At 34.8% G+C, this 25,841-nt stretch overlaps 1 protein-coding gene across 7 annotated transcripts in view; it reads right to left on the bottom strand.

Annotated features, from left to right (window-relative positions):
- The window catches only part of SOX6 (SRY-box transcription factor 6), a 662,237-nt gene that overhangs the window by 313,538 nt on the left and 322,858 nt on the right, over positions 1-25,841 (bottom strand). For all 7 annotated transcript variants that reach the window (XM_056115917.1, XM_056115921.1, XM_056115920.1 and 4 more), the window contains one exon: positions 24,023-24,230. In XM_056115917.1, coding sequence (XP_055971892.1) covers positions 24,023-24,230 — 208 coding nt within the window. The remainder of the gene's footprint in view (positions 1-24,022; positions 24,231-25,841) is intronic.

Here is a 25,841-nt window from a genome sequence, read left to right as displayed (position 1 = left end):
TTATGTGGTAAGGGTATTAAAGTAAGGGTACAAATCTAAGGGCATCTCCTTCAGAGAATGAACAAAAAGAAAAATCAGAACAAAATATGCATCAAAGCAGCTGCAAATCAGAGAATATCTTCAAATTTAAAAATGGATTTAAACTAGAGAGGTGGTAGTACAGTGGGTAGGGCACCTGGCTTACATGAGACCAACCCAGGTTTAATCCCTGGCATCCTAAGCAGTCCCATAGACCCACTAGGAGTACTGCACCACCTGGTGTGGCACACCCCCACCAACAGAGAAAGAAAAACATTTATTTTCTCAAACAAAGAGTATGAGATCCTGAATTAAATTCAAAGTAAAATTTTAACATTTGGGACTAAAATATAATATTAAAACCATTGTTATCCTCATTTAAAATATGTAGAAAATGTTAAAGGCAAGGAAGACGGTATAAAATAACATTCAAACAACAATTTTTTTTTTCACAAAGCAATTAGCCTCTTGTTGAAAACTATTGTCATGCAATTGTGTTGACTTTGCTATTTGGATTGATTTACCATTTACAGGGTCTTGTCTGCCTTACTCCAAAAGCAACTCTCTTGTTTATTCTGTCCCAAGAAGTTTGGGGGAGCCCACAAATTACAAGATAAAAGCACTGAATAATACTTCAAGAATTTATCATAATATAGTATCATGAATATTTCATTTTGACAACAAGTGTTCAGTAATATTTTAAAGCAGCCAGCCAGCAGCCAAAACTCTGCTCTTTTGTAACAGTTCACATGTCAAACTGGCAAAGTGCCCACAGTGTAAGGCAGAAAAAAAATCTATTTAATGTCTGCCCCACAAGGCGACATAAGGTTTGATTGGCAGAAAGCAGAGAGTGGCTTTTGATCATGTGTCCTAACAAGCAGTTCCAGCTCCTGTCTTTTCAGCTGATGGGCTCCACATTACCCATTCAAACAGAAGTGACAGACCACTGCACTACTCTCGGCTCTAGTCACACGCAGTGGGAGCTATGCTGGAGACAGAGTCACTGATTAAATATATCACTTTTTCAAGACAAGCAGGTTGTCTGAATCAAAGTTGGACAGAATAGACTCAACATTATTAAAAGGGGATATAAAACTGGGATTGAGTGATGTTCGGCCAGTTTGCACAGCCTCAGGGATTCCCAGGCTGACAGGGGGAATAAGGAACAGCAGAACTCATAAAACAGGGTCAGAAATTAGCTGTGACACCTTGGCTATTTTCCCATCACTTCAGGACCACTGGGTTTCAAAATTCTGGAGTCTCTCTTTACCTTTTCTTTACTTTCATTTCTTTTAAAATATAGAAAGAAAACTGTAAAAGCATGATTACTGCAGTTTGTCAAGTATAGTCTTAGAGGGAATAAATACTAGATGCAAACCTTTTGAATTTCATCTTAAAATATATTAACACTGATTCTCCTAAATGGTATCCGTGTTTAAGAATTCTATTGCATTTTCTTTTGGATGAGTGTTATAATACAAGTTTAATGTCCAGGAATATAAATCATAGGGATTGCACATTTCATATTTTCTAAGTGTCCTGTCTTCCAGGGGGCTACCCAAATGCTAGCTATAAAATTTATCCTTCCTATATTATTTTCTGTATCATATGTTTAATTTAAGGCTCTATTTAAAATAACTTAGTCAAAAACATCTAAAATGAATGACCATATTCAACACAAATTTATCATTGTCTAAGTTTTTATGATTTTTTTCAATGATAGAACCAAGCTTCTTGCAGTCTTAGTACCTTACCAGATTCCTCTACACACAAATAAACAAAATTTAAAGTTGATTTTATTAGGAAAGGCAAAAATAAAAGTTCATAGTGGTAAAGAAGAAAATAACTATTTGTATAAAGTAAACAAAGAGATAAAAAATTAAGCAATCATTTGAAGCAAATTACTTGGGACTAAAATGTGTAATTGAATAAAAACTATAATCAAATATTATTTTACAACAACCTTCACAATATTTTAATTTTTTATCAACTACATCATAAAACACTATTTTGTTTTTAAGTAGCATGCTATGGATATTCCTTATATTCTCATTATTAGTATAACTATTATATTAGTATAATTATAATGAGAATATAGTTGCTACAGTCAGTTGCAATTTGCTATAGTCAGCTGCAATTTTCTTCTTAGGTATTTAGGTAATAATGAAAATAGTAAATACTTATACAACAATAAAGAATTTTAATAGAAATATCAAATGATTAAAAATAGTCTATGAAAAGAATATGGAATTAACTAGACACAGAGGACAAAATTAACATTAGTTAGAAGATGGTAGAAGTCCAAAAATAAATATTTACATTGCCATTATGTGTGTTAATTGTAAAGTGTAAGTTTTCATGCATGAGGAATGGGTTCAATTCTTAGCAATGAAAAAAAAAAGTCCCTGCTAAATCTGTGAAAAGCAACAGTTTGTTTTTATTATGACTTATTTTGTTGAATTATTTTAAATTTCATTTTACACTTGACAGTATAGATTTGGTATCATATGTCAGAAGTATCTTAATATAAATCACATTTATGTGTGATTTGTGTTTTCCATAAACTACAGACTATGCTCTCACTAATGGATAAATAATTCCACGTTAAGCCATGTGCATTTTACTGCATGAAAAATAAAGTTGCATGTCATCTGGCTTCTATACTTCATGTCTTTAGAGACATTTGAGAGTGATGAAGATGAAGATAGCAAATAAATTTTATCCAGTCATCACAAGCACAAACAAGCAATTATTAGAAATCTAGTTTTTTTTTAGTGTAAGAAAATGATTTTGAAGAAGGTAATATGACTTCCTATGGAAACCCAGAAAAGAAAAAAAAAACAGCAAAATCTTTACTGTAAACTCCTTCCACCCAATCTAAAATGCAGTAAAATGGCATGTCATTTTTCCCCTTTGATGTGGACTGCATTTAATCCTTTTCTTTTTAAAAAAAAAATCATTCCCAAACCATCACAAATTACCACATACCTTTTTATTTGATTTGTAAAATAAATGATAGGAAATTGCTACAACGTGTAATGAACTACAATAGGTAGGAGGAGACAAAAATCTGCATATGTATTACCAATGAAATTATAGTAGAGTAAGTAAACCTGAAACACTCCAAACGCATTTTTCCCTTCTGCCTATTACACAGGCTTTGCCAGACGGGTCTTTATGTTTTCTGGTAGAAAAAGCCAAAGAAAAAAGGGAGTGGGGGGCAAGAATTAGTGAAATATATTTGCGCCACCATAAAAAAAGAATACTTTCTTTAAAAAAATCCAAAATAATTAATTATTTTAGCCACTATATTATTGCTTACAGTAATACACAGCAATAACATTTACATTGATTGAATTCTGTTTCCTTAATGTGAAATTTGTTTGGGGTTAATTAGCACGGCTGAGGAATAAGCTTAATAATTTTATGTTGTTTACACTGGAGGCAGTTTTCCACGAGCACTGCTCAGGGAGGAAGTGACATCTTCTAATTTCAGACAAAACATGGAGGTGAAGGCAGCTCACTGGGCATGGCCAGCAGGCCCTTCCTCCTTCACCAAGCCTTTTTGCCACTTGGGGTGTCAAATGGCAATAATCCAAAGTTGTCCAAATTATTTCTCAGCCACACTAAATCAAATATTGAGCAGCAATGAGAGAAGAGAAAGGGACTTATGCAAATGGAGAAAGTCCACAAAACATTAGACATTTTTTACTGCCCCTTCCTCAAGAAAAAGCAGGTCTAATTAGTTGTCTCCCTAAAATGCGTACCTAGCATTTTTATTATGTATTATAACATTTTGCTCAGAGCTGACATTTTTATTCTGACAAGCACTGTCTGGAGAGCTCTCAATAAATAATACATTGACAATTTTCAGTAAATAAGCAGTGGACACAAATCGTTATCCTTACTTACAGCTGCCCCACTCTAATAGTGCTTTTACAAGGGAGGTGACTATTCAGTCTAATGCAATCCTCTCAGTGCTAGAAAGACATTTTCATTCATTACTACGGTCACAAGCACTTAAAGCACTTTTAAGCCCTGTTGCAAAACAGCAGGAATGGCAGAGTCAGTAGGGCTAACGAAAACTAAAGTTCATCACCACAGAAACCTGAAGCTGTTCACCTAAACAACCAGGAAATTCACTTATGCCCAGGCCACCTCAACTTCTCCATCTACACGGCTAACAAGACCCCACAGTTTTTCTTGGCAATCAAATGTTAATCTCTTTAATGCCCAAACACTGTGGGTTTTGTTTCCCATGTATTTCTTCAGCCAATACTATCCTTTGAGGACCATCAGGCAAAGGAAAATATGCTATGAATTAGGTGTTGTATCTTTCATTGAGGCAGAGAGACAGAAATAAAATGTAAGTCTAGATTAATACATTTGAAAATACACAACTTTTTTTTTCTTCCGCTTGCATTTTTTCTGCCATCACCAGAGCTCCGAACATATTCACCCAAACTAACTCACTAACTCACTAACGTTGCCTGGAATTTAACTTTCTTCATGATATTGTATAAGGTCAATTTTAATTTTGAAGGGCCAGAGCGATAGTACTGCAAGCAAGTAGGGTGTTTGACTTGCACACAGCTGAACCAGGTTTGTTCCCCAGGAACCCCATCTGGTCCCCTGAGCACCACCAGGAGTGATCCCTGAGCACAAAACCAGAAGTTAGCCCTGAGCACTGCCAGGGCTAAAATCACATAACAAAATTTTTTATTTTTGAGTTACTGTATCTATATAAATGTACAGGAAATAAAGTTTAAAGAGTAATAAAAGAGATTGTATTATCTATACACCTTAACATATATAGCACATATTTGTACTTTTTTCCTACTTCTTGGGCTGGAGCGATAGCACAGCGGTAGAGCGTTTGCCTTGCACGCAGCCAACATGGCCGACCCGAGTTCGATTCCTCCGCCCCTCTTGGAGAGCCCGGCAAGCTACCGAGAGTATCTTGCCCACACGGCAGAGCCTGGCAAGCTACCCGTGATGTATTCAATATGCCAAACACATTAACAACAAAATCTCCAATGGAGACGTTACTGGGCCCGCTCGAGCAAATCGATGAAAAACGGGAGGGCCTTTTTTCCTACTTCTTATCCAACTAAAAATATCCAATATTTTATCACATTTTAGACAATTATTGCACATAGCTGCTTATATGTGCTCCAGTAGGAGATGATGTCATGGCAGTATATTCGAAGGACTGAATGATCTAGGACTGCAGTTCCCCACTCCCACCACCACTTATGTACAATTTTTGTGACCAACTGCACCAGAATATGCTACATACAATAAGATATCTGTGAGTCAGAGATACAGAGAGTGAGAAATGGCAGAGAGAGGAGAAAGGTACAATACTTACATGACTTTTATTATAGCAAATTGCTATATTATTCCATTTAATACTAGGCCTAATTTACAAATTAAACTATCATACGCAAATATGTATAGAAAATATACTTTATAAGGTTTTGTATTCTCAGCAGTTTCTGTGGCTTGAGTGAGTCTCCTGTGAACTACTGTATAGTATAATACACACAATAGCAAGGCTAACTGTTAACCACAGTTCCCGATCTTTAGTGTACAGCAGAAATGACCAAGCTAGCTTCTTTAACCACATGGTTCTGGACTTCCTCCCAGGTTTTCTGATTCAACAGGTTTAAAAGGTGAGGTCCAAGAAGTTGAATCTTCTAACTTTCTAGGGGATACCAATACTGAACCACTGGGCTTCAGGATTTTTACCTGAACAGAAAAGGTGTGCGCAACCCATAATGGCTTATAAGTCATCTTTCTGTTTTTATATGAATAGAATACAAATTATAAAGCTTCCACACATGCAGCACCTTTGAACCTATTTGAAAGCAAAAAATAACTAATTGCTATGATTTCTCTGAGGCAAAAAGTACAGCAAAATTAAATTCAGAACAACGGTAGGAATGGTAACCAAAGGGTGTGCAGCTCCTTTAACATCCAGAACTAAGTCTTCCATTAGCAAGTTGGGTGGATCCCATTCCCAAACCTCACACTCAGTGCAGCTAAACCCAAATATCCCCGAATCATCTCACCTACCTGTGTTCACCATCTTGCTTTCAAGATCACTAAATTTCTCAGCAAGAATACTACAATTGTAGCTGTATATAACTGTCTTCACAACTTCACATCCAGACCTAGCTAGCCAACTCAAAAATATATCCAAAAATATATCTATTTCTCCTATCCCCTGCCACTGTTCTTAATTGTTTGGATAATTAATATTTGGGTAGTCCACTGAAAAGCATCTACAAACAGATTTTCCTGCATTTGATCTTGTCTTTTACCAACTAATAGTAAAAATTCCATCAAAGATATTTATCAAAAAATATGTCCAACCAATTATGTTATGCATCCTTCTTTTTAAAAGCTCTCAATTACTCTCTATGGACAAAAGATAAAATGAAAACTCTTCAGAATAAAACTTCGATCCATTTTTTTTGTCGTGCCTCCTTTTCTAAATTACACAAAATTTCTTGAATTTACCAAACCACTGGTTTGTTCATACCATTAAAACCTAGTACAAGCTGTGCTGTCTCTGAGATTCTCTTATGTCTTGGTCACTCTGAATAGTTTATAATTCACCAAAATGTAGCTCATATGTCTATAGTTCCCTTCCCATACCTCTTAAAAAAATGATCGTCTTATCTTTCTATCACCAATGCATATTGCTACCTATTGTTTAGCACTTGTAATAAATCATTATGTGTATATGTTCCCTCAGTAAACTATAAGCTACTAGACACATATATGTATCCTTGCATTCATCTTTTCTTGTTTATCTTTCTTTTTCTCCACTTTTATTTCTCCACACAGGAGAAGTAAAGCTTTGTGATCTAGAGAGACATTCCCTAAAATACTGAATTGATTCATTAAACCACTGATTCTTTTGAACTATAACATAATTTTTAATCTGATCTTTTATAAATAAATATATTTTAGATTGATACATATAAGATATTAGGTATTATCAAAACAGAGTAAAGGTTTATTAAAGTTGTATAACTGAAACCCAAGCACAAAAATTTATAAGTCTAAAAAAAAAATAACATCTCTTTATGAGTATTAGTATTTTAACATTGAAAATTAGACTTTCAATTTTTAAAAATCCATTTTAAAACCTCAATGGCATATTTACAATTGTTTCTTTAGATTTGGTTAAATTTACTTTCCGTTACCTCTTTTGAATTGTTAGTGCTTTATTAAAATCATTCCCTAAAAACTAAAAAACAAAAACAAAAAATAATAAAGTTGTAAAAATTGTAGAAATTTAGTTGACTATGTTTTGGAGGCTCAATTTTTTTTATTGTGGGTTCCCTGCTATGTTCCTTTGGTCAATATATCTGTTCCTATAACTACTACATTACTGTGATTGTTACAGCAATATACTATAACCTAATAGACTGGAATAATTGCTGATATTTTAATTTTCTTTTTAAGAATATCTTACTGTTCCAGTGCCTGCTTTTTTCTATATATAAATTTTAGATTAGCATTGTTTATGTACATGGAACTCTTATTTCAATTTTTATAAAAATTTTTATATTTTTATAATTGCAGTAAGCATAACCATTTGGGTAACAACTGAAATAATCACTGTGCTGAATCTTCCAAATGATGACATGCTAAAATTTTGTAATTTATTTAGATACCTTTATTGATCACACTGAAAAAGACTAAGTCAGAAACTGGAAGACAAATATTGAATTGCTTTCAAAAGGAGCAATAGCACAGCGGATAAGGGATAGCACAGCGCCTTGCATGCAGCCGACATGGCCAACCCAGGTTCAACTCCTTCACCCCTCTCAGAGAGCCCGGCAAGCTACGAGAGTATCTCACCTGCACGGCAAAGCCTGGCAAGCTACACATGATGTATTCTATATGCCATAAACAGTAACAAGAAGTCTCACAATTTGTTGGGACACATACTGGTGCTCGCTTGAGCAAATTGATGAACAACAGGAGACCAGTGCTACAGTGCAATTTAAATAAGAAACAATATAATTAGAATTATAACTCTAAGTGGAGTGGTATAGAAACCTTCTTCAATTTTAGTGAGGTACAGACAAGAAAAACTGTAAATGCTTAAAGTATGCAATATGGTGATAGAATATTCCCAGTCAACTAGCATCTATCAATCCAACAATTTCTTTTATCTTTTCTTTTCTTCTTTCTTTCTTTTATTTTGGTGAGGTGAGAACATTTAAGTGATATTCTGCTGAGATTTACCAATCTTTGTGAGTTTCAATCATACAAAACAGTGCTGCCAACTATAAGTATCATGTTACATGTTAGATCCTCAGACCTCCTAACAAAATCCATATCTTTTTGCTAGCCTCTACCTATTACTCTACTCCCAGTCCTCTGGTAATCACTTTTCTAATCTCTGTTCTTACACATTTAATTTTTTACCCACATTATAAAGGGAGAAAGTCACAAGGGCTAAAGTAGTAAGAGATCAAATATAATCTGGATTCTGTGGAATAATGGAAAATTTAGATATGCACAGAGTGATAGAAGGTTATTTTAGATAGAAAGGATAATAGAAACATGAAATGTGTTGGACTAAATAAGTAATTCAACTTCAACTCAGTGCTGACTTTTAGATGAGAAAGCTTGTGATGAGATTGTTACATCTTCAAGTTTCTTAATCAAAATGCACACTACAGAAAAATTACAAAAGAACTCCAGGAACAATATTCTAATGATGTGTAGTGGATCTTATGTGACTAAGGAATGTCCAAGTTATATTCACTTCAAAGGAAAAAGAAAAGCACAGCAGATGTGGGGATAATGAATAAGTACTACTGTTAAAAGAAAATCTACAGTAGAAAAAAATCAAAGAAGTTAGTTTTCATCAGAGACCAAGAATAGCCCCAACCTTTGAAGCTAATACTGACCACACAGCAAGTAGAGGGTGGAGTAGCCACAGACAGTAAAAGATGGTGTTTCTCAGTTTTCACCATAGTTTGAGATAATTAGAGCATATTTAAAATATATATTCACTTCTATGACTTCGTGGTGAAGGTTATAGTTTTTTTGTATAGTTCTGGTGTGTTAAGACTGAAGACTGTAGCTTAGGAACAGCTAGGAAGTGCATGTCTTACCTAGTGGACAATAGAAAATGAAACCAAATCTAGGATTATATTTCTGTTGACAACATTACTTTAAGACAGGTCACGTACATCAATAAGGAAAAGCCATTAAAAAAGTAAACTAATTTGATTTGCCATTGGACCTGTAATATTATTGAAGGCAAACAAATAGTTGGGAAGGGACTGAGTATCAGAATGGGGGGAGGAGAGGTAGAGGGAAGGGGAAGCATAGCAAAGACAAAAGGTAGACACGAAAATTGAGACACCACTTCAGATCATTCAAAATCTTTTCTCATCTACCCAACCCACAAACATATGAGTTTTATGTGACAGGCATTATTAAAGGCACTGGGAAGAAAAAATATTGTGGACAGGGAAAATAAATGTTCTCACTGATTTCTCCCCTTTAGTGGAGTGAGACAGACAATAAAGAATAAAAGTGAATAAGTATATATCGCAAAGTGAAAAATGTTAAGGTCGAAATGATATACAATAATGAGGCAGAGAGTAACTGTGTTCTACTTTAGATCTGGAGGTGAAGCAAAGCTTCTCTGAGAAGCGATAATTAAGCTGAGATATGAATAATACAGAGGCAGTATACTTAGAACTAAAGTCAAATCATTCTAGATAGTTAGTGGGGAAAGCAAATGCAATTCACATGCTTCAGGGAAAGGGGAAAAGACCAGTGCAACAGGAGTGACCTGAAAAAAAAGGAAGAAGTTACTGAAAATAGGCTTTGGATGCCATAGTATTATATTTTGATTTTGATCAAAGAACTTTATTCCAAACAAAATAGGGATTGAAAATCATTGATCAGATGCCAATATTCGTATGCCAGTAAAATGCTTAAACTCTTTAAATATCAGGAAACACCAATAAGGCAGGCCAAGTAAATTCAGTTTATCTGAAAGTGATATCAGACCTTTCAAAGGGATCTTGAGTCTAATTAAAACTGGGGCTAAAAAGTTAGTACAGGGAGTAAGAAACCTACTTAACATGCAGCCAATGTATGTTCGACCCCCAGCACTGAATAATGGGCCAGGAAAAAGGGAGTTGTACCTAAGAACAGAGCCCTGAGCTTAGGTGTTGCTCCAAAAAAAAATCAATTATAAAGAAATAAAATTAATATCTGAATCATTGAAAACATGACATTTGTAGCAATAACACTGGTAAGCAAGCATTCATTTATGTTTATTCTCTGTGTTCCAATATAGCATGCTCACTCTGTGACAGCATCAAGTATTATCAAAAGGACCAAAAATTTATTTATAGAACTCTGTATAATGGGTACTTAAGATATTTTATTCCAACCTCCATCATTGATCTAAAATTAAAGGGAGATAGCTCCAGAACGACCTACTGCTCTTTTACTAACTTTCTATTTCATCTTTTGGACCACATCCAACTGTATCCAAAGGCAACTCCCAGCTCATTGCTTAGGGGTTGCTCAAAGGTGTGATCCACAAACCATGAGGTTCCTGAACTGAACCCAGGGGTTTCACATTAAAAGCATGCACTCCAGACCTTTGAGCTATCTCTCCAGATATGCATTTATAAAAGAGAGAGTTCAGTCTTTTATAATCAAAACATTCATATTACAGGCATTTCTTAGGAATCTAATAAAAAAAAGTTCCAGGAAGTCTAATTACCGAATCTCAGTATATGCAATTTATTAGCTACTCCATAAATTTCCCATTGACTACTGGTTGCCTCCATTCAAAAATCAAACAGAAGCATTTAATTATGCTAAACTCTGGAGGTTTTCACTGTCTTCATTTTCCTTGCAAATGACAAAATACCTGGTCACAATTTTCAACTACTGTTCACAATAATTACAACTGTCTTTTGGAGGTAGGGAGATGTAAAGGTTAGGCCATACCCAGATATTCTCAGGGGCTATTTCTAGCTCTGTGTTCAGAAATACTCCCTGGTGGTGCTCAGGGAACCATTATGTGGTGCCAGAATCCAAACCAGGGGTCAGCTGCATGCAAGTTAAGTATCTTACCTCCTATATTACTTCCTAGCCTATGTTTTCTAACCATATACTTGCATTGACGGATTTTCAACTCTCAGGATAATTCTCAGAGAATGATCAAGGGAGTCTACAAGTTAGGAGGATACTGTGTGTTTCCAAAACTACTGGATGGCTTATTCTCTATTACTTCATTGAAAGAGGATTTGTCTAGCATCTCAGTTATCAATGCCAAAATTTTACTGAAACCCTCAAAACAATTAAGAAAGTGATGATAGGTCTGACTATCACAGCTATTCCAATCATAAGTATAGTCAAAACTTCCCCTTACAGCCCTTTTTGAAAATTCAGTCAAAAAAAATAGAATTATTGACCTTTGCCTCTCAGGGCACCTACACCATCTTTGGTTTCCCAATCTCTCAACCATGTGCACACTTTCCGTGTTAATTAAACACTGACTTGTCTAAGTACATACTTCACAGGGCAACTACTTTTCCAGACAGTAAAATTGTAATAGAAACTTTTATCTTTATTTTTGTAAAGATTCTAGCATCATAACCACTTGTGAATGGTAAAGGATGATTTCAAGTATAATGAAACAAATTCATTATGACATTGTTCAAATGATTTACACTGTCTGAACACAGTTTGGAAAAAGAAAATGACTGATAGAAGACACTGAAATTTAGATAAAAATTCTAGGGTTCAAAGAGATCATACACATTTCAAGGCACTTGTCTTTCAAGCAGCCGACCTCGGTTCAATTCCTACCATGACTTATCATCCCCAGAATACCACAATGAGTGATCCTTGAACAAAGAGTCATGGGTAAGCCATGTGCACTGACAGAAATAGCACAACCGCACCCCCCAAAAAATCATATAGATACAAACTCTGCAAGAAAATAAGAGCAGCACCTAACTCTAGAAATTAGCTCTTAAACTAAACCAACGTTCTCATTTTTTAAATTAAGAAACTATGCTTAAATAAATAAACAAATATGAACCACACAGTAAATGAACAATATCAAGACAAGAATGCACATCAAGACCAAGTCAATATATAAAAGGAATCTTATATTTTCAAATGCCAAGTCAACTATTTGGCTAGAAAAAAATGTCTACTTCAGGGTAGATGGTTGAATAGAGAAGTGAAAAAGGATTTTCTCGCTAATTGTGAGTTTTAAGTAGGTGTTTAAAGGAAAAATATCTGTGAACCTGATATAGAGACAAGGAGCTACTCTAATTAAAAAATCACTGTCACTGTCCTCCCGTTGTTCATCGTGTCACTGTCACTGTACTCCCGTTGTTCATCGATTTGCTCGAGCGGGCCCAGTAACATCTCCATTGGAGATTTTGTTGTTACTGTGTTTGGCATATCGAATAGGTCACGGGGAGCTTGCCAGGCTTTGCCATGCGGGCAAGATACTCTTGGTAGCTTGCCAGTCTCTCCGAGAGGGGCGGAGGAATCGAACTCGGGTCGGCCATGTTGGCTGCGTGCAAGGCAAACGCTCTACCGCTGTGCTATCGCTCAAAACCTAAAATAGGTATTATGAAATAATAATTACCTAATAATTAATAGGTATTATGAAAAGGAAAAATATTTGTTTTCAAACAAGTATCATACTCATGATCCAGTAATGAAATTTAATGTATTTGCAGTTGAAATCTACATTCTAGTAAGACAGAACACAAAAGGATAACAGAAAACTCCAGTGAAGGCTGCATGAAGGGCTCCAGTGAGGTTCTTAAATTTTCAGTGATAATAAAAAAAGCTGTATAATTGATAATTTGAGTAAAGCAGAACCAAAAAGTTCTAGTTATACTCTGAGATTATAATACACATGCATGCACACACTCTTTCTGAAGTCATAAGTTCTTTGTATAATGTTTTCAAGAGTGGGAAAAAAGTACAAAACTTTTTCAAGAGCAATTCCACTCCAGGGTTCCACACTAGAGAAGGAACTTTGGCACACATGCACCAAAAGATAGGTGCAAGACTGTTCACACAGTTATTTTTTGTACTGAGTGTACCTCGCCCTCATGGTAAAGCCTGGCAAGCTACCTGTCACGTATTCAATATGCCAAACACAGTAACAACAAGTCTCATGATAGAGACGTTACTGGGCCCGCTCGAGCAAATCAATGAACAACGGGAGGACAGTGATACAGTGCTACAGTAGCAGAAAACTGGAAATCATTCAACTGTCCTGTGAATAGGAAAATGTCCATTCAATAATGCATTCAGACGAATAATGTATGAAATACCACACAAAAGTGAAAATAAACTAGAGTTTCACATAACAAAACTGATAAAGTATGAAAGGCAAGAAACAATTTAAAAATAAAATTATGAGCATGAAAAGTTTCTAAAAAAACTATAAAAACTCACTAAAAGAAAAGAAATAAAGAAATAAAGCTATACAATATATGTTAGGAGTCATATAAAACTGTTTTCTAATGAAAACGGAAGGTGATAAAGTTTTTAAATTTCTGGTAGTAGTAGTTATCTACAGATAGAAAGCAAGTAATTAAAAAGATGAAGCAATTTGGAGTTCATGCCCGATTCAATCAGCTAATCAATGGCTGAATAAATAGCAGTACTCCTACAAAAAAAAAAAGACGAAGCAAAACATAGATCAGTAGATTTTATATTTTTAATATAAAATGATAAATATATGAGTGTTTATTTTCATAGTTTATAATCAATATGTATCAGGCATTATGTAAGTTTACAACTTATTTTCTATTTATTGTTCTTTAGATTTACCAACATATTATATTTTTCAAATGTAGAAATGAAAACCCCTCCCACTTTTGAGAATCCCAATACAAATTTTGATAAACTCAATCTAATAAATTTTCAACATAAAAAATGCTCATGATGTACCAAAAGGTCCACAGATTCAGAATCTGGATCAGAGAAGTGGGCCAAGAAACTTGAAGTGTCTTTTTAAAGCGGTGATACACAAATGAAATTAATAAGAATAATTAATCAACTAATATATTGCCAATAATGTTAGAGCTGCAAAACAGCAGCAAATTGAAATCAAGATTATCCAGTATGTGTGAGTGCATAGAATTTAGACTGATTATATATTTTATAGAGCAATATAAGAATAATCAATTTTAAAGAATTTAAAAATATATACTTAACACAAAAACATATATAGCATGACTCTTTCAATTCAAAAAACAGTAGTTCTGTTTTCTGATATGGATACCTAATTGTATAATATTTTCAAAAAACATGTTTATTTAGACTATTTGGTACTAGATAAGTATTTGCTATGGGAGATGAAACAAATACTTCAAAACAAGAGTAAGGACACAAATATCATATGAGTATAGATGTACTTTAAAGAGAAAAATAAATAAATTTAAATGAGATTGCATCAGTATGGGATATGTTTGGGAAATTCAGCATTTAAATGACTTGAAATTTCAACTTATTTGAAATAATAATTCTGAGGGTTTGTAATGAATACTTAATGTGTTTCTTATGCAAAACCCCAAAACCTTTCCAATTTCTCCCATGAATGAGAAATATAAAGAAAGGTTTGAATCTGGACATTCTAAATGCTTCATCAATGTAACCTTCAATCAGAATAGTGACAAAAACCTAATATCCATAAATTTTGTCTTAAAAGATTCATCTGATGCTCTACATAGCTTGAATGTTAAATTTTTTAGTGTGGATTGTTAATAGATTTTTCCTTTAAGAGGAATACATTGCTCTTTAACTGGGTACTATCTAAAAACTTCATCCAAGAGCTCACCAATCTCCCTCACTGACAACATCATATACCACATATTTCTCAGCAGGGAAGATTGGCTTCCAGTAGAGAAACTTTAGTATCAGCTTTTCCAAAATGCCTGAAAGGAGAGTTAAACTTAATTGCTCTTCCAGAAAACAAGAATGTCATTGCTGCCAAACTTAAATCTCCTAACACCATGAGACATTTCCTATGATTCTGTCTATGAGGCCGGAAGAGATTCTTGCAATATTTCTCTCAACAAAACATTTCTTCAACTAATAATAGCTAATATTAGCTGTCATATCAGTGGTAATAATTGTTTTTATAATTGTAGAAGCTATGCATAATATTTTATGTACTCTAATGAATCGCTCCAGCCCTTTTAGGGCGTTTGCCTTGCACGCAGCCAACATGGCCGACCCGAGTTCGATTCCTCCGCCCCTCTCGGAGAGCCCGGCTCGCCCGCACAGCAGAGCCTGGCAAGCTCCCCGTGATGTATTCGATATGCCAAACACAGTAACAACAAGTCTCACGATGGAGACATTACTGGGCCCGCTCGAGCAAATCAATGAACAACGGGAGGGCCTTTACTTTACTCTTATGAATCAGCAAGGTATCATTCATTCAGTTTTACAGATGAGGGAACTGAAGCACGAAAAATTTTGATTGCCCAAGATTTTACATCTAGTGAATAATGTTGACTACACTTATTAAACACTTACTATGTGAGTTCGATGTTCGAATGCTTTAGTATGAATTAACTGAATCTTGATCTGCACAGTAGCACTCTAACTGCATTCATTTTTTGGTTTGAGAGAGAAACTTGAACCACGGGGAGGTGCCCTATGATATCCATCTCACAAGTGCTGAAGATTCCGACTCAGAAAGACTAAGTGCCGAGCCCATATTCTCAATCAGTAGGCTATATAACATCTCTAAATATCAGATTAAAATCAAAACTGAGTTCCAAACCCAGATGTAGGTCATGAGAAAACAATATTTCAACTATACTACATTCTCCCTTAATGAAACGAAGTTATCGGCTGAGCAACAATTTTCTATCTGTATGCTAACTAAATATAATCAGTAAAAATATATGTAGAAATACAAATTATTGTTTGGAGCTGTAACTAACGATAATAATGCATCAGATATACACATAAACACATGCTCATTCTTATGCTGGGTAACAGGTGCATAATCCATTCAGGAAGTCTACCCCACCAGGAATCCAAAGCTGGAATGTTCCCACCTCTTCTCAACATAAATACTCAGGTTGATCCACAAGGACTTTCATTATAATGATACCTTGCAGCATACCATTTCCTGGACAACTACTTAAATTTCTGCACACTATATATCCCATGGAACTGTACCTAACCCTCATATACTAAACCTCATATATTAAATGTATGCCCTCTGTGAAAAAGAGCCCACTTCTCTAATTCTTGTATGTAGCAATAGGCTGTATCACTCCCTCTTGATTACTATAACTATTACCTGAAAATAAATATCTGAAAGGTTCCCAAAAGTCAGAATGATTTTATTTTTGTCTGAGAGATGAGATTTATATTATTCTATCTCTTTCTCTGCAATCTCACATGCCTCCAGCACCTGACCCAAACTAGTTCACTAGAACTAGGATCATATACTTAGTAGTATGATACACAAGACATGATAGTGGCTGAAGCACTATTATTAAAGAGAGATTAAAACAGCTGTACATTATGCTGAAGCACTCACTCTTCCCTTTACAAGCAGACGGTCCTGGATTACAAGCAGCACTTGACCATTTAAATCACGACAACAACCAGATTTAACCAGCTGGGCCATATTCTCCTAGGCAATGCCTGTTGACCTCCTCAGTCACAGCTGCTCAAATGAAATTCTCATTAGACAACTTATTTTCAGAAGCCAAAGGACTCTCTGATTAAATATATGTATTTAGATATAGAAGTCCTTTTTAAAGTATTCATTTTCTGACAACTGTCGCTTATGTTAGAGCCCAGCTTCATTGGCAACAAGATGGGTGATACAAGGATAACGAAAATTCATCATTTAATCACGGCTGAAGGGTTTGTATCTTGGAAACATTTTAACCTGAATCTATTAATCAAAGTCTTTCTGCACAGTCTACTAACCAATATTGAGTGTGTTTTAAAAGGTATAATCTGATACTCATTTATTCTATCCATTCTAGCCCTCTAAGCATCTATGAACTCCTAAAAATCATGGTTAAATTTATAAAAGCAATTTTGCCTATTTTTCCACAAGTCTCAATTTCAGAGGATGAACTTCAAACAGAATACATTTGTTCATCCATGTTTCAAAAATCCAGTCAAATCACTACTCTGGAAAGAGCACATCTCTGAAGAAATGGCAGATTAAACACAGGACAATTACTGATCAAAGAATCATCCAGTTTAAGAATAGTTTTAGGGATTGAAGCAATAGCACAGTGGGTAGGACGTTTGCCTTGCACACAACCGACCTGGTCAATTCCCAGCATCCTATATGGTCCCTGCCAGGGGTAATTCCTGAGTGTAGAGCCTGGAGTAACCCCTGCGAATCGCCGGGTGTGACCCCCCCCCCAAAAAAAAGGAGTAGTTTTACTATTACAATGTGTAGTTTGGGAATTATCATGTAAATGTTGTTTAAGACAGGAAACAATAAATAAACAAACAAAATTTCAGTTCCTGGAAATGAGGAGAAAGGAAGAAGATATTTAGTGTGATAGCGTCAAAATATTCTTCAGTATGAGAATGACTCAGGGAAGGTCATTTATGATGTCAATCACACAGACTTGTCAGTCAGTTAATCATGAGGTCTTGCCTAGTCTTCAAACTAGGCAGTAGTAGTAAGAGAGAGGTGAATGATGCATTTGAAAGTTCTTATATGTCTCATGAGATATTCCATATCCCAAATAAGGAGTGGAACTGGAGGCTTAAGAGAGTCAAAGACTGGTAAATACTGGTGAAGTTATTAATAGCTTATACCTTGAAATATGTAGCACTGTAGCACTGTCCACTGTAGCACTGTCCTCCCATTGTTCATCGATTTGCTCGAGCGGGCACCAGTAAAGTCTCCATTGTGAGACTTTGCCTCCATTGTCTCCATTGTTACTGTTTTTGGCATATCAAATATGCCATGGTAGCTTGCCAGGCTCTGTCGTGCAGGCAGGATACTCTAAGTAGCTTGCCGGGCTCTCCGAGAGGGGTGGAGGAATCGAACCCGGGTCAGCCAAGTGCAAGGCAAACGCCCTACTCGTTGTGCTATCGCTCCAGCCCCACTGTGCTACCAGAAATCTATTGGAATATTTTCAATGATTTTTTTTAAAAAATAATAACTTCTCTTCTCCATGGTAACTTCCTGTTTTATTGTTCAAGCAGATAATTAAAATTAGTTATCAAACTATAAAATAAAATGCAGAAGTACTCATTGATCCCATCACCAAAACACATTCTCCTAATTGTTTTTTTTTTTTATTAATTGTATTAGGGCAATGGTGAAGGGAGAAATTTCTGTCATCGAAGCAGGCTGGGGATGGGGTGAGAGGGAGACTGGGGACACTGGTGGATAAAAGTGGACACTAGTGAAGGGATTGGTGCTTGAATACTTTACACCTGAAACTTAATAATGAATAACTTTGTAAGTCTGTAATTCAGATAATTCAATTCTTAAAAACTAATTGTATTATCCCCTTCCTATTTATCAAAACTTTAGAAATTTTAGGCTATCTTTGAACCATTACTTTCTTATGGTCTATACTTTAAAGTCAGGTCTTAAGAATTCTATCTCTTAATGGCTTTTCCATATGTATCCCCTTTCCCTTTCTCATTTCTGCTGCCTTAGTTCAAGCCCTCATTATCTCTGGCCTGAAACAATTTCCTTAATGTCTCTCCATGCACCCATACATCCAATACAGAGCTGCCAGATTAACTTTCCTGAAGGAAACCTTTAATCCATCATTTTATTGTGCTTAAAAAAAATAGAAATACTTCCTCCAAAACCTTCAAAATAAAGTTCAAACTCCTTAGTCAAGAATTAAAGGGCTGTTTGATCTAAGCACAATGTATCCTTTCCATCTATTTCCCATATGCATCCTGCATACCTTAAATTAGAATCTGGACTGGTGATCGTTTTAAAGCTCTTTGACTATTTCTTTTGCCTGAAATGTCTCTCCCTTCCATTTCTACCACAAATCTTTTTATTCCCCCAAACCAATTATAGCCCATTTCACCACTGAACCTTCCCACTGCTTCATAGCCAGACACAATTTATTCCCTAAACTCTATAATACTTTGTCTATATAGCTCTCACAAAACTTACAGAGTAGACATTGAATCAGTTTGTTATGTAGACATCTAACATCACTTACTAGAACATAAATTTTCAGTTAGGATCATTACAGGTGCCTCACATTGTGTAGCAAAGGTGGTTTTTACTCAGTGTTTATAGAATTCAACAACATCTATAGAATTCATATGGCCTTAGAACTTTGCTGAAAAATATTCTTCATGAAACTTTAATTAAAAATCTGCATTCCTTTAAATTATGGATGCAGGGAACAAACCATAAGTTGTTTATTATAACTATATCATTATAACTGATATTATCACTATATTTTATATCATATTATATTTGTTGAATTTGCTCAAAATATACGTTGTACATATCTCTATTTCAAAATTACAATATTAGGCCTTCCGTTATATCCTATTAATTAATGAAAAGAAGCCCTTTCTACCATAACAGAAAATTTTTAAGTTATTCAATATTTTGATAATTTATTTTCTTCATAAGTCCATTAATTTTACTTCATGAATTTATTCTTTGATTCTAATTTTTCCTTTTTTCTCCTAGAAGAAGTCTTCTCCACTGAATGATCAGGAGTCATCATTCCAAGTGGTACTTGTAGAACATGTGATGCCAAGTATTCAACCAGGAACTTTTTATGTAAGAATATAAAAAGTATATGCTCCAAAAAAACCTATTACTAATAATATTATAAAACAAAAAAATTTAAAAAAGAATTAAGTTAAAAAAAACCCTAAGGACTGGAGCAGTAGTTCACTGGGTAGGGCACTTGCCTTGCATGCAGCCAACTCAAGTTCAATCCCCAGCATCATTTATGGTCTCTGGGGCATACTTTGTCTATGTCCAGGAGTAATTTCTGAGTGCAGAGCCAGGAGTAAGACCGGAGAACTGCCAGGTATGACTCCAAATGCCAAAACATAAAATAAAATTAAAACTCTATGCTTAGTACAGCCCTTTGAACTATCTTCCTACTTCATGCATTTAAAATAAGAAAGGATTTCTGAAGATCCATCAAAGAATTGGACCAAAAGAAAAAGGTGAGGGCAGAAAGGTTAAAAACCCTCACTCCATATACAACTGGCCAAAATAAGAAAAATCATCATGTAGAAATATTATCACAATACTATTCATCTTTCCATGAGCTACAGAAAAAAATGTATAAGCATATTATTATAAAATTAACAGTGGCCTGAAATTGAAAAAAGACAAATCCTCTGTTCTACACTAGTTCAGGTTCCTTGTGACATCTTGTCACTAATCTATATTCATCACCAAGAAACTAGACAGAATAAACTAAATCTGTCCTCCATATGACTTCATCTTTAAAGACAACCAATCACGTCATCCTTTATCTCCTTTTCTTTGGGTTAATGTATCAAGTTCCTTCAACCATTTCTCTTATTAAATAATTGTGGATCTCATGTCAACTATTCCCCTCTGAGAATATCCCAATGCTTTTGAATCCTTCTTTAAAAAAAGTAATTCTAATTTGAACATAATATACCATAGTACATCACATTCCATTGAACTAAGTTGCTCAATGAAATAACCATATACTTAATGATAAAGATAATTCTAGCAATGTCACATGAATAAACACTGGAGAAATTTTGGCATATTCACCACACCAACCTCACTGGACAGTCTGTCACATAAAACTCACAATATTATTTTTAAATTCATGTATCTGATATTTGAAATTCCTTAAGCAATTACTTTAAACATAGAGGTTTATAAGCATAACAATAAGATCTGCTAAAATTTTTGATGGACTAGCTATAAGTTTATATATTCACAAAATTCTTTTCAAAATGTCACATCATGCAAGGGCCAGGAGGATTGGTCCGCAGTTGGAAGCATGCTTCAAGTGCTGGGCAAAAAGGCAGTTGTGATAGAGAAGGAACCACTACAACAAAGATTGGAAATGATCATTCTGGATAAGAATTTTGTACTGAAAATAGGTAAAAGAATAAACATGATGACCTCTCAGTCTCTGTGTTGCAAACGTTAATGTCCCAAAGGAGGGAAAGAGAGAGAGAAAGAAAGAGACAGAGAAAAGAGAGAGATAAAAAAGAGACAGACCGAGAGATAGAGAAAAGAAAAGTGCCTGCCACAGAGACAGGTAGGGGAGGGTGGCGGAAGGGAAACTGGGGGCATTGGTGGTGGGAAATACAGACTGGTGGAGGGTTGGGTGTTGGAATACTGTCTGACTCAAACCCCACCCAAAACAGCTTTTTAATTCTGTATCTCAGAATTATTTTTATTATTTATTTTTATTATTTAAAAATAAATAATTTTTTATTTTTATGATTTAAAAATAATAAAATAAAATAAAAAGAACAGTTAAGAATGGAAAGGAATATTATTTTGAATTCTCTAGTAGTCTAAACCAAAAAACACACAAGTCAATTTCTTTTCCTTTACACCAAAGAGCTTTGTTCTATGAATGGGTTTCAAAGTATGTTGAAACGCACTCACTCATAGAACAAAAGCATTTTGATGAATTACAATTAAAAATATCTAACTGTTACTTTTTAGAGATTACTGATATCACATCTTGAACTATTTTAGAACTCATAATGAAGAGTGAGGAATATACAATCTCTGAGTACCCAAGAGTATGAAGACCAAGTATAATATCCAGATTAAAGATAGCATATATTATCCAAAGTCCTTCACCAGCTTGCCCAGATATACTTTGTTCATATATTAAATACATTCAGATGGTCACAGTTATACAATTTCAAAATATATAAGTTGATGAAAAGAATAAATTTAAATTATTCATACGGCAGTGAGATAGTATGAGGAGAAAGCTTTTGCCTTAAATATCACTCATTCTGATTCAGTCGCTGGCACTCCATATGGTCCTCTCCTCACAACACTCCTAGAAGTCACTCCTGTGCCAGAGCTAGCAATAAACTCTGAGTAGGTACAGGCCAAATCCCAAAGCAATTATTCCCAACTAAGCAATAAATAACAACCTGCAGCCTAATATCAATAAAGAAACTGAGACATACACACACACACACACACACACACACACACACAAATAAATACACATGTGACAGTGCTCAAGTGGGACAAGAAATATACCAATATCAAGAAGACAAAAGAATTCCAAGTTTTGTAACTGCAATGAAATAACTATAAACCAAACCATTCTAATTATCTCATTGGTCTCTAGAGACAGTCTTATATCGTACCATGGTAATAAAATTGACATTTATAATATGATAATCATTTTAAGCACTCTAATGTATATAGCTTACAGTTCATAAGAGACTTTTATATTCATTACTATAATTCTTAAAATGGTTGGGTTGTCAAATCAGGTAATACTGTCATAACAAATTTTAAAATGTTTTGGCTTGGAAAGAATGAAGGACTTATCCAAGGTTGCAAAATTATTAGATAGGTACTAGAGTTCACACTCTATTGCATCATGAACCTGGGACATTTTTTAAAATTATATTTTGTGCCATATAATCTGGATAGTAAGACAGAAAGACATATATTTTATAAATATCCACAAAAATTGCTGATGTGGTAGACACATCTATAAAAGAAAATTTGACACTTTCAAAAAGTGATTTGAAGCATTTGAACTTTGAATCTATAAAGAAATAAAATTCAGTTACATGAAAAAATCCTTTATGTCAAATACCCAAATCCTTACAGTGCTAGAGGGGTCTAAATTTAAAGGATTTTTGTTTTGGTTTGGTTTTGGTTGTTTAGAGGCCACACCCAGTGAAGCTATGAGATAACTCTGGACTCAACAACCATGAATTACTCCTGGTGGTGTTCACAGAACCATCTAGGATGCCGGGTACTAAACCCAGGTCAGCCACATGCAAGGCAAGCACCCTACCCACTGAACTATCACTCATCCTGCGTTTTTCTAATGTTAGTAATAAATCCAGAATCATTAATTAACTTTCATTTTCATCTCTAAAACGCTGTTCATAATGGAAAAAAAGTTGGAAAAATACAGTTAAGGGAAGGGGGAGGGTGGAAATACAAGCAGGTAGTCTTTCAGATGGTGGGATGGTGCTGGAACTTCAGATGTGAGCGTGGTGACTCTTCTATAGATACAGAAGTAAAAAGCACCTAAAATCTATAATGTGGTAAACTAACAGACCGATTTGTAAAGCACAGAGGAAATAAAGAAAATGTGTGGCATAGTAATAACTTGAATTTCTAAAGATTTTAAACTATTATTTGAGAGTTGTCAGTCATCGTTTTTTCTGAATGAACGTACACTTGCGGATTCTGTGGAGAGAGTAGGAGGAGTAGGTATGGGACGTTGTCTTAGGGAGTCACGTCAGAAGACTCCCACCCCCAGAACAATGAGCTTTAATGACCTTGAAAACTCTCATCTCAACTTTAAATGGTTTGAAAGTTAAAATAACATTTATGAAGATGACAAAAAACAATTAATTTGTGTGGGATAATTTGTAAACAGGTAACATTTCATAATAGAATACCATCCACCAAAGGAAATAAGAAGGAAAACTCAAAAACTAAAGTGAAAATCCCCAAACTAGCTTTTTCTAGAGCAAGGCTTACAGTCCACTTTCTTTAAAATCTTAATATGCCTTCAAAAGGATCACATCAAATGAAATAACGTTTTAGAAAAACATGGAGCTATGGAGCTATCTGCTTAACACTCCTAACGGATCACAACCTGCCATCACCATAGTAACCTCCGAATAACTTTTTCCTAGCTAGTGCCAATTATGCATTTCTCTGGTCCGTGAAATCCCACTTTTAAAAAAAGTAATCTTTAAAAGAATAAAGCCCAACAGTCAAGTCCACACATACCCTCTTGTTCTGTGCGAGTCATTTCCTCAAGCTTCTTCTGTTTGAGTGTGTCCACCACATCGGCAAGGCTCCCTTTGCGGCGTTCCGGGGTTCCAAAAGTAACACTGGTCATTATCTCACGATCCCGACTCCCTTCGTCAGGCTTATGTGGTGAGGTAGAGGTATTTCGGAAGGAATATAGGGAACATAACTTATTATTCTCTGACTCCTAGAAAAACAAAATAAAATTAAATCATTAGTGTATTTGTTTCTGAGCACAGGATTAGAGAAAAATTCCAGTCAGAATAACAGTATGTGATAGATATTTAGATAGTCAAAAATTTAACAATATCTGCTTCAAAAATATTTTAACTGGATACTTTAACTTATTAGTCTATACCAATCATTTGAAATGGTATTGCAAACTAATAAAGCTTTTTTAAAATAGAATATTTTTATTACCTATGTTCTTCCTATCTAAAAATATAATGTACATCAAATAAAAAATATCTATACCGTTAAAACCAGTTAAGTAAATAGCTTCAATATTCAAAGTTTATTGTTCACCAAAAATATATTATTATCTAGATATGTGCTAGAAACTTAGCCAACCTTAATTTCTTCAATGAAATTTAGTGAGAATCTTTATTTTCTAGCTATATACACACCTATCTAAAGTTACAGAAATGTTGTTTTATCATCTGCTCTTACCACTGATATTTCAGCACATAGTCACATTAATTTTCACATGACATTAAAATTGGGGGGGATTGGCTTGTTTTTACAAAACAACAAGTTTATTATGAAACATTTGTACATGTATTACTTCACAGTACAGAGAAGTTGGCTAATTAGTCAAACATTTCTGTGAGAAGCAATTCCTAGATTTGAAATAATGAACAACTAAACATTTTTATATTTTACTAAGTGAGAACTTAAGAGTTGGAAACAATATTATTTGGAAATGGTTCTAAGTAGTCATACATTCACCTTTTCTATAAAAGATTATTTTCTTTTCAAGTCCTCCTCCCAAAATGCATGACATATATAAAACATGTAAGCCTCTAATTCTCATCAAAAATTTATAAATCTTGGGGCTGGAGCAATAGCACAGTGGGTAGGGCATTTGCCTTGCATGCAGCCAACTCAGGTTCGATTCCCAGAATCCCATACGGTCCCCCAAGCATCGCCAGGAGTAATTCCTGAGTGCAGAGCCAGGAGTAACCCCTGAGCATCACTGGGTATGACCCAAAAAGCAAAAAAAAATTATAAATCTTAATAGCTCCTGTACCTCTTTTGCAAAGAAGCCCAGATGACTTCAAGAACTGGAGGAAGAAAGATGAGGCAAAAGATATAGTTAATATTAAACTAGTGGGGAAACAGATAAAAAGAAAATAAAGGAACCAGAGAGATAGTACAGCAGGTGAGGTGCTTGCTGTACATGTGGCTGAACCAGGTTCGATTCCCTGTATTCCATACGGTGCCCCGATTATTGCCAGAATAACCCCTGAGCATCACTGTGTGTACCCCTCCATCCCCAAAAAGAAACAGAATCTAGGGAAGTGAATTTTCATATATATTAAGTATAATAATTGTATTATATACATGCTAATTAGGTACTACCTTAAATATATATGCATATGATAAAAATAAAACATTTTCATGGTAGCTGAACACATGCAGAAATACTTTAACTTGTTTAGAGTAACTGTGGAATAATGCAGAGTAGCCTGCTTTTTTGTGCCAGTCATGGTTAGTGACCTCTTGGAATGCCCAGTTCATTCTCCACTTAACACAAAACTCAGATATATTTTTACAAAAGGTATTCTATTCATCTGTT

Source organism: Sorex fumeus, unplaced genomic scaffold (genome assembly GCF_029834395.1).
Source record: "Sorex fumeus unplaced genomic scaffold, SorFum_2.1 ptg000030l, whole genome shotgun sequence".
Classification (NCBI taxonomy): Eukaryota; Metazoa; Chordata; class Mammalia; order Eulipotyphla; family Soricidae; genus Sorex; species Sorex fumeus.
The sequence above is the reverse complement of the archived record's forward strand: the minus strand, read 5'-3'. Positions and strand labels throughout refer to the sequence as shown.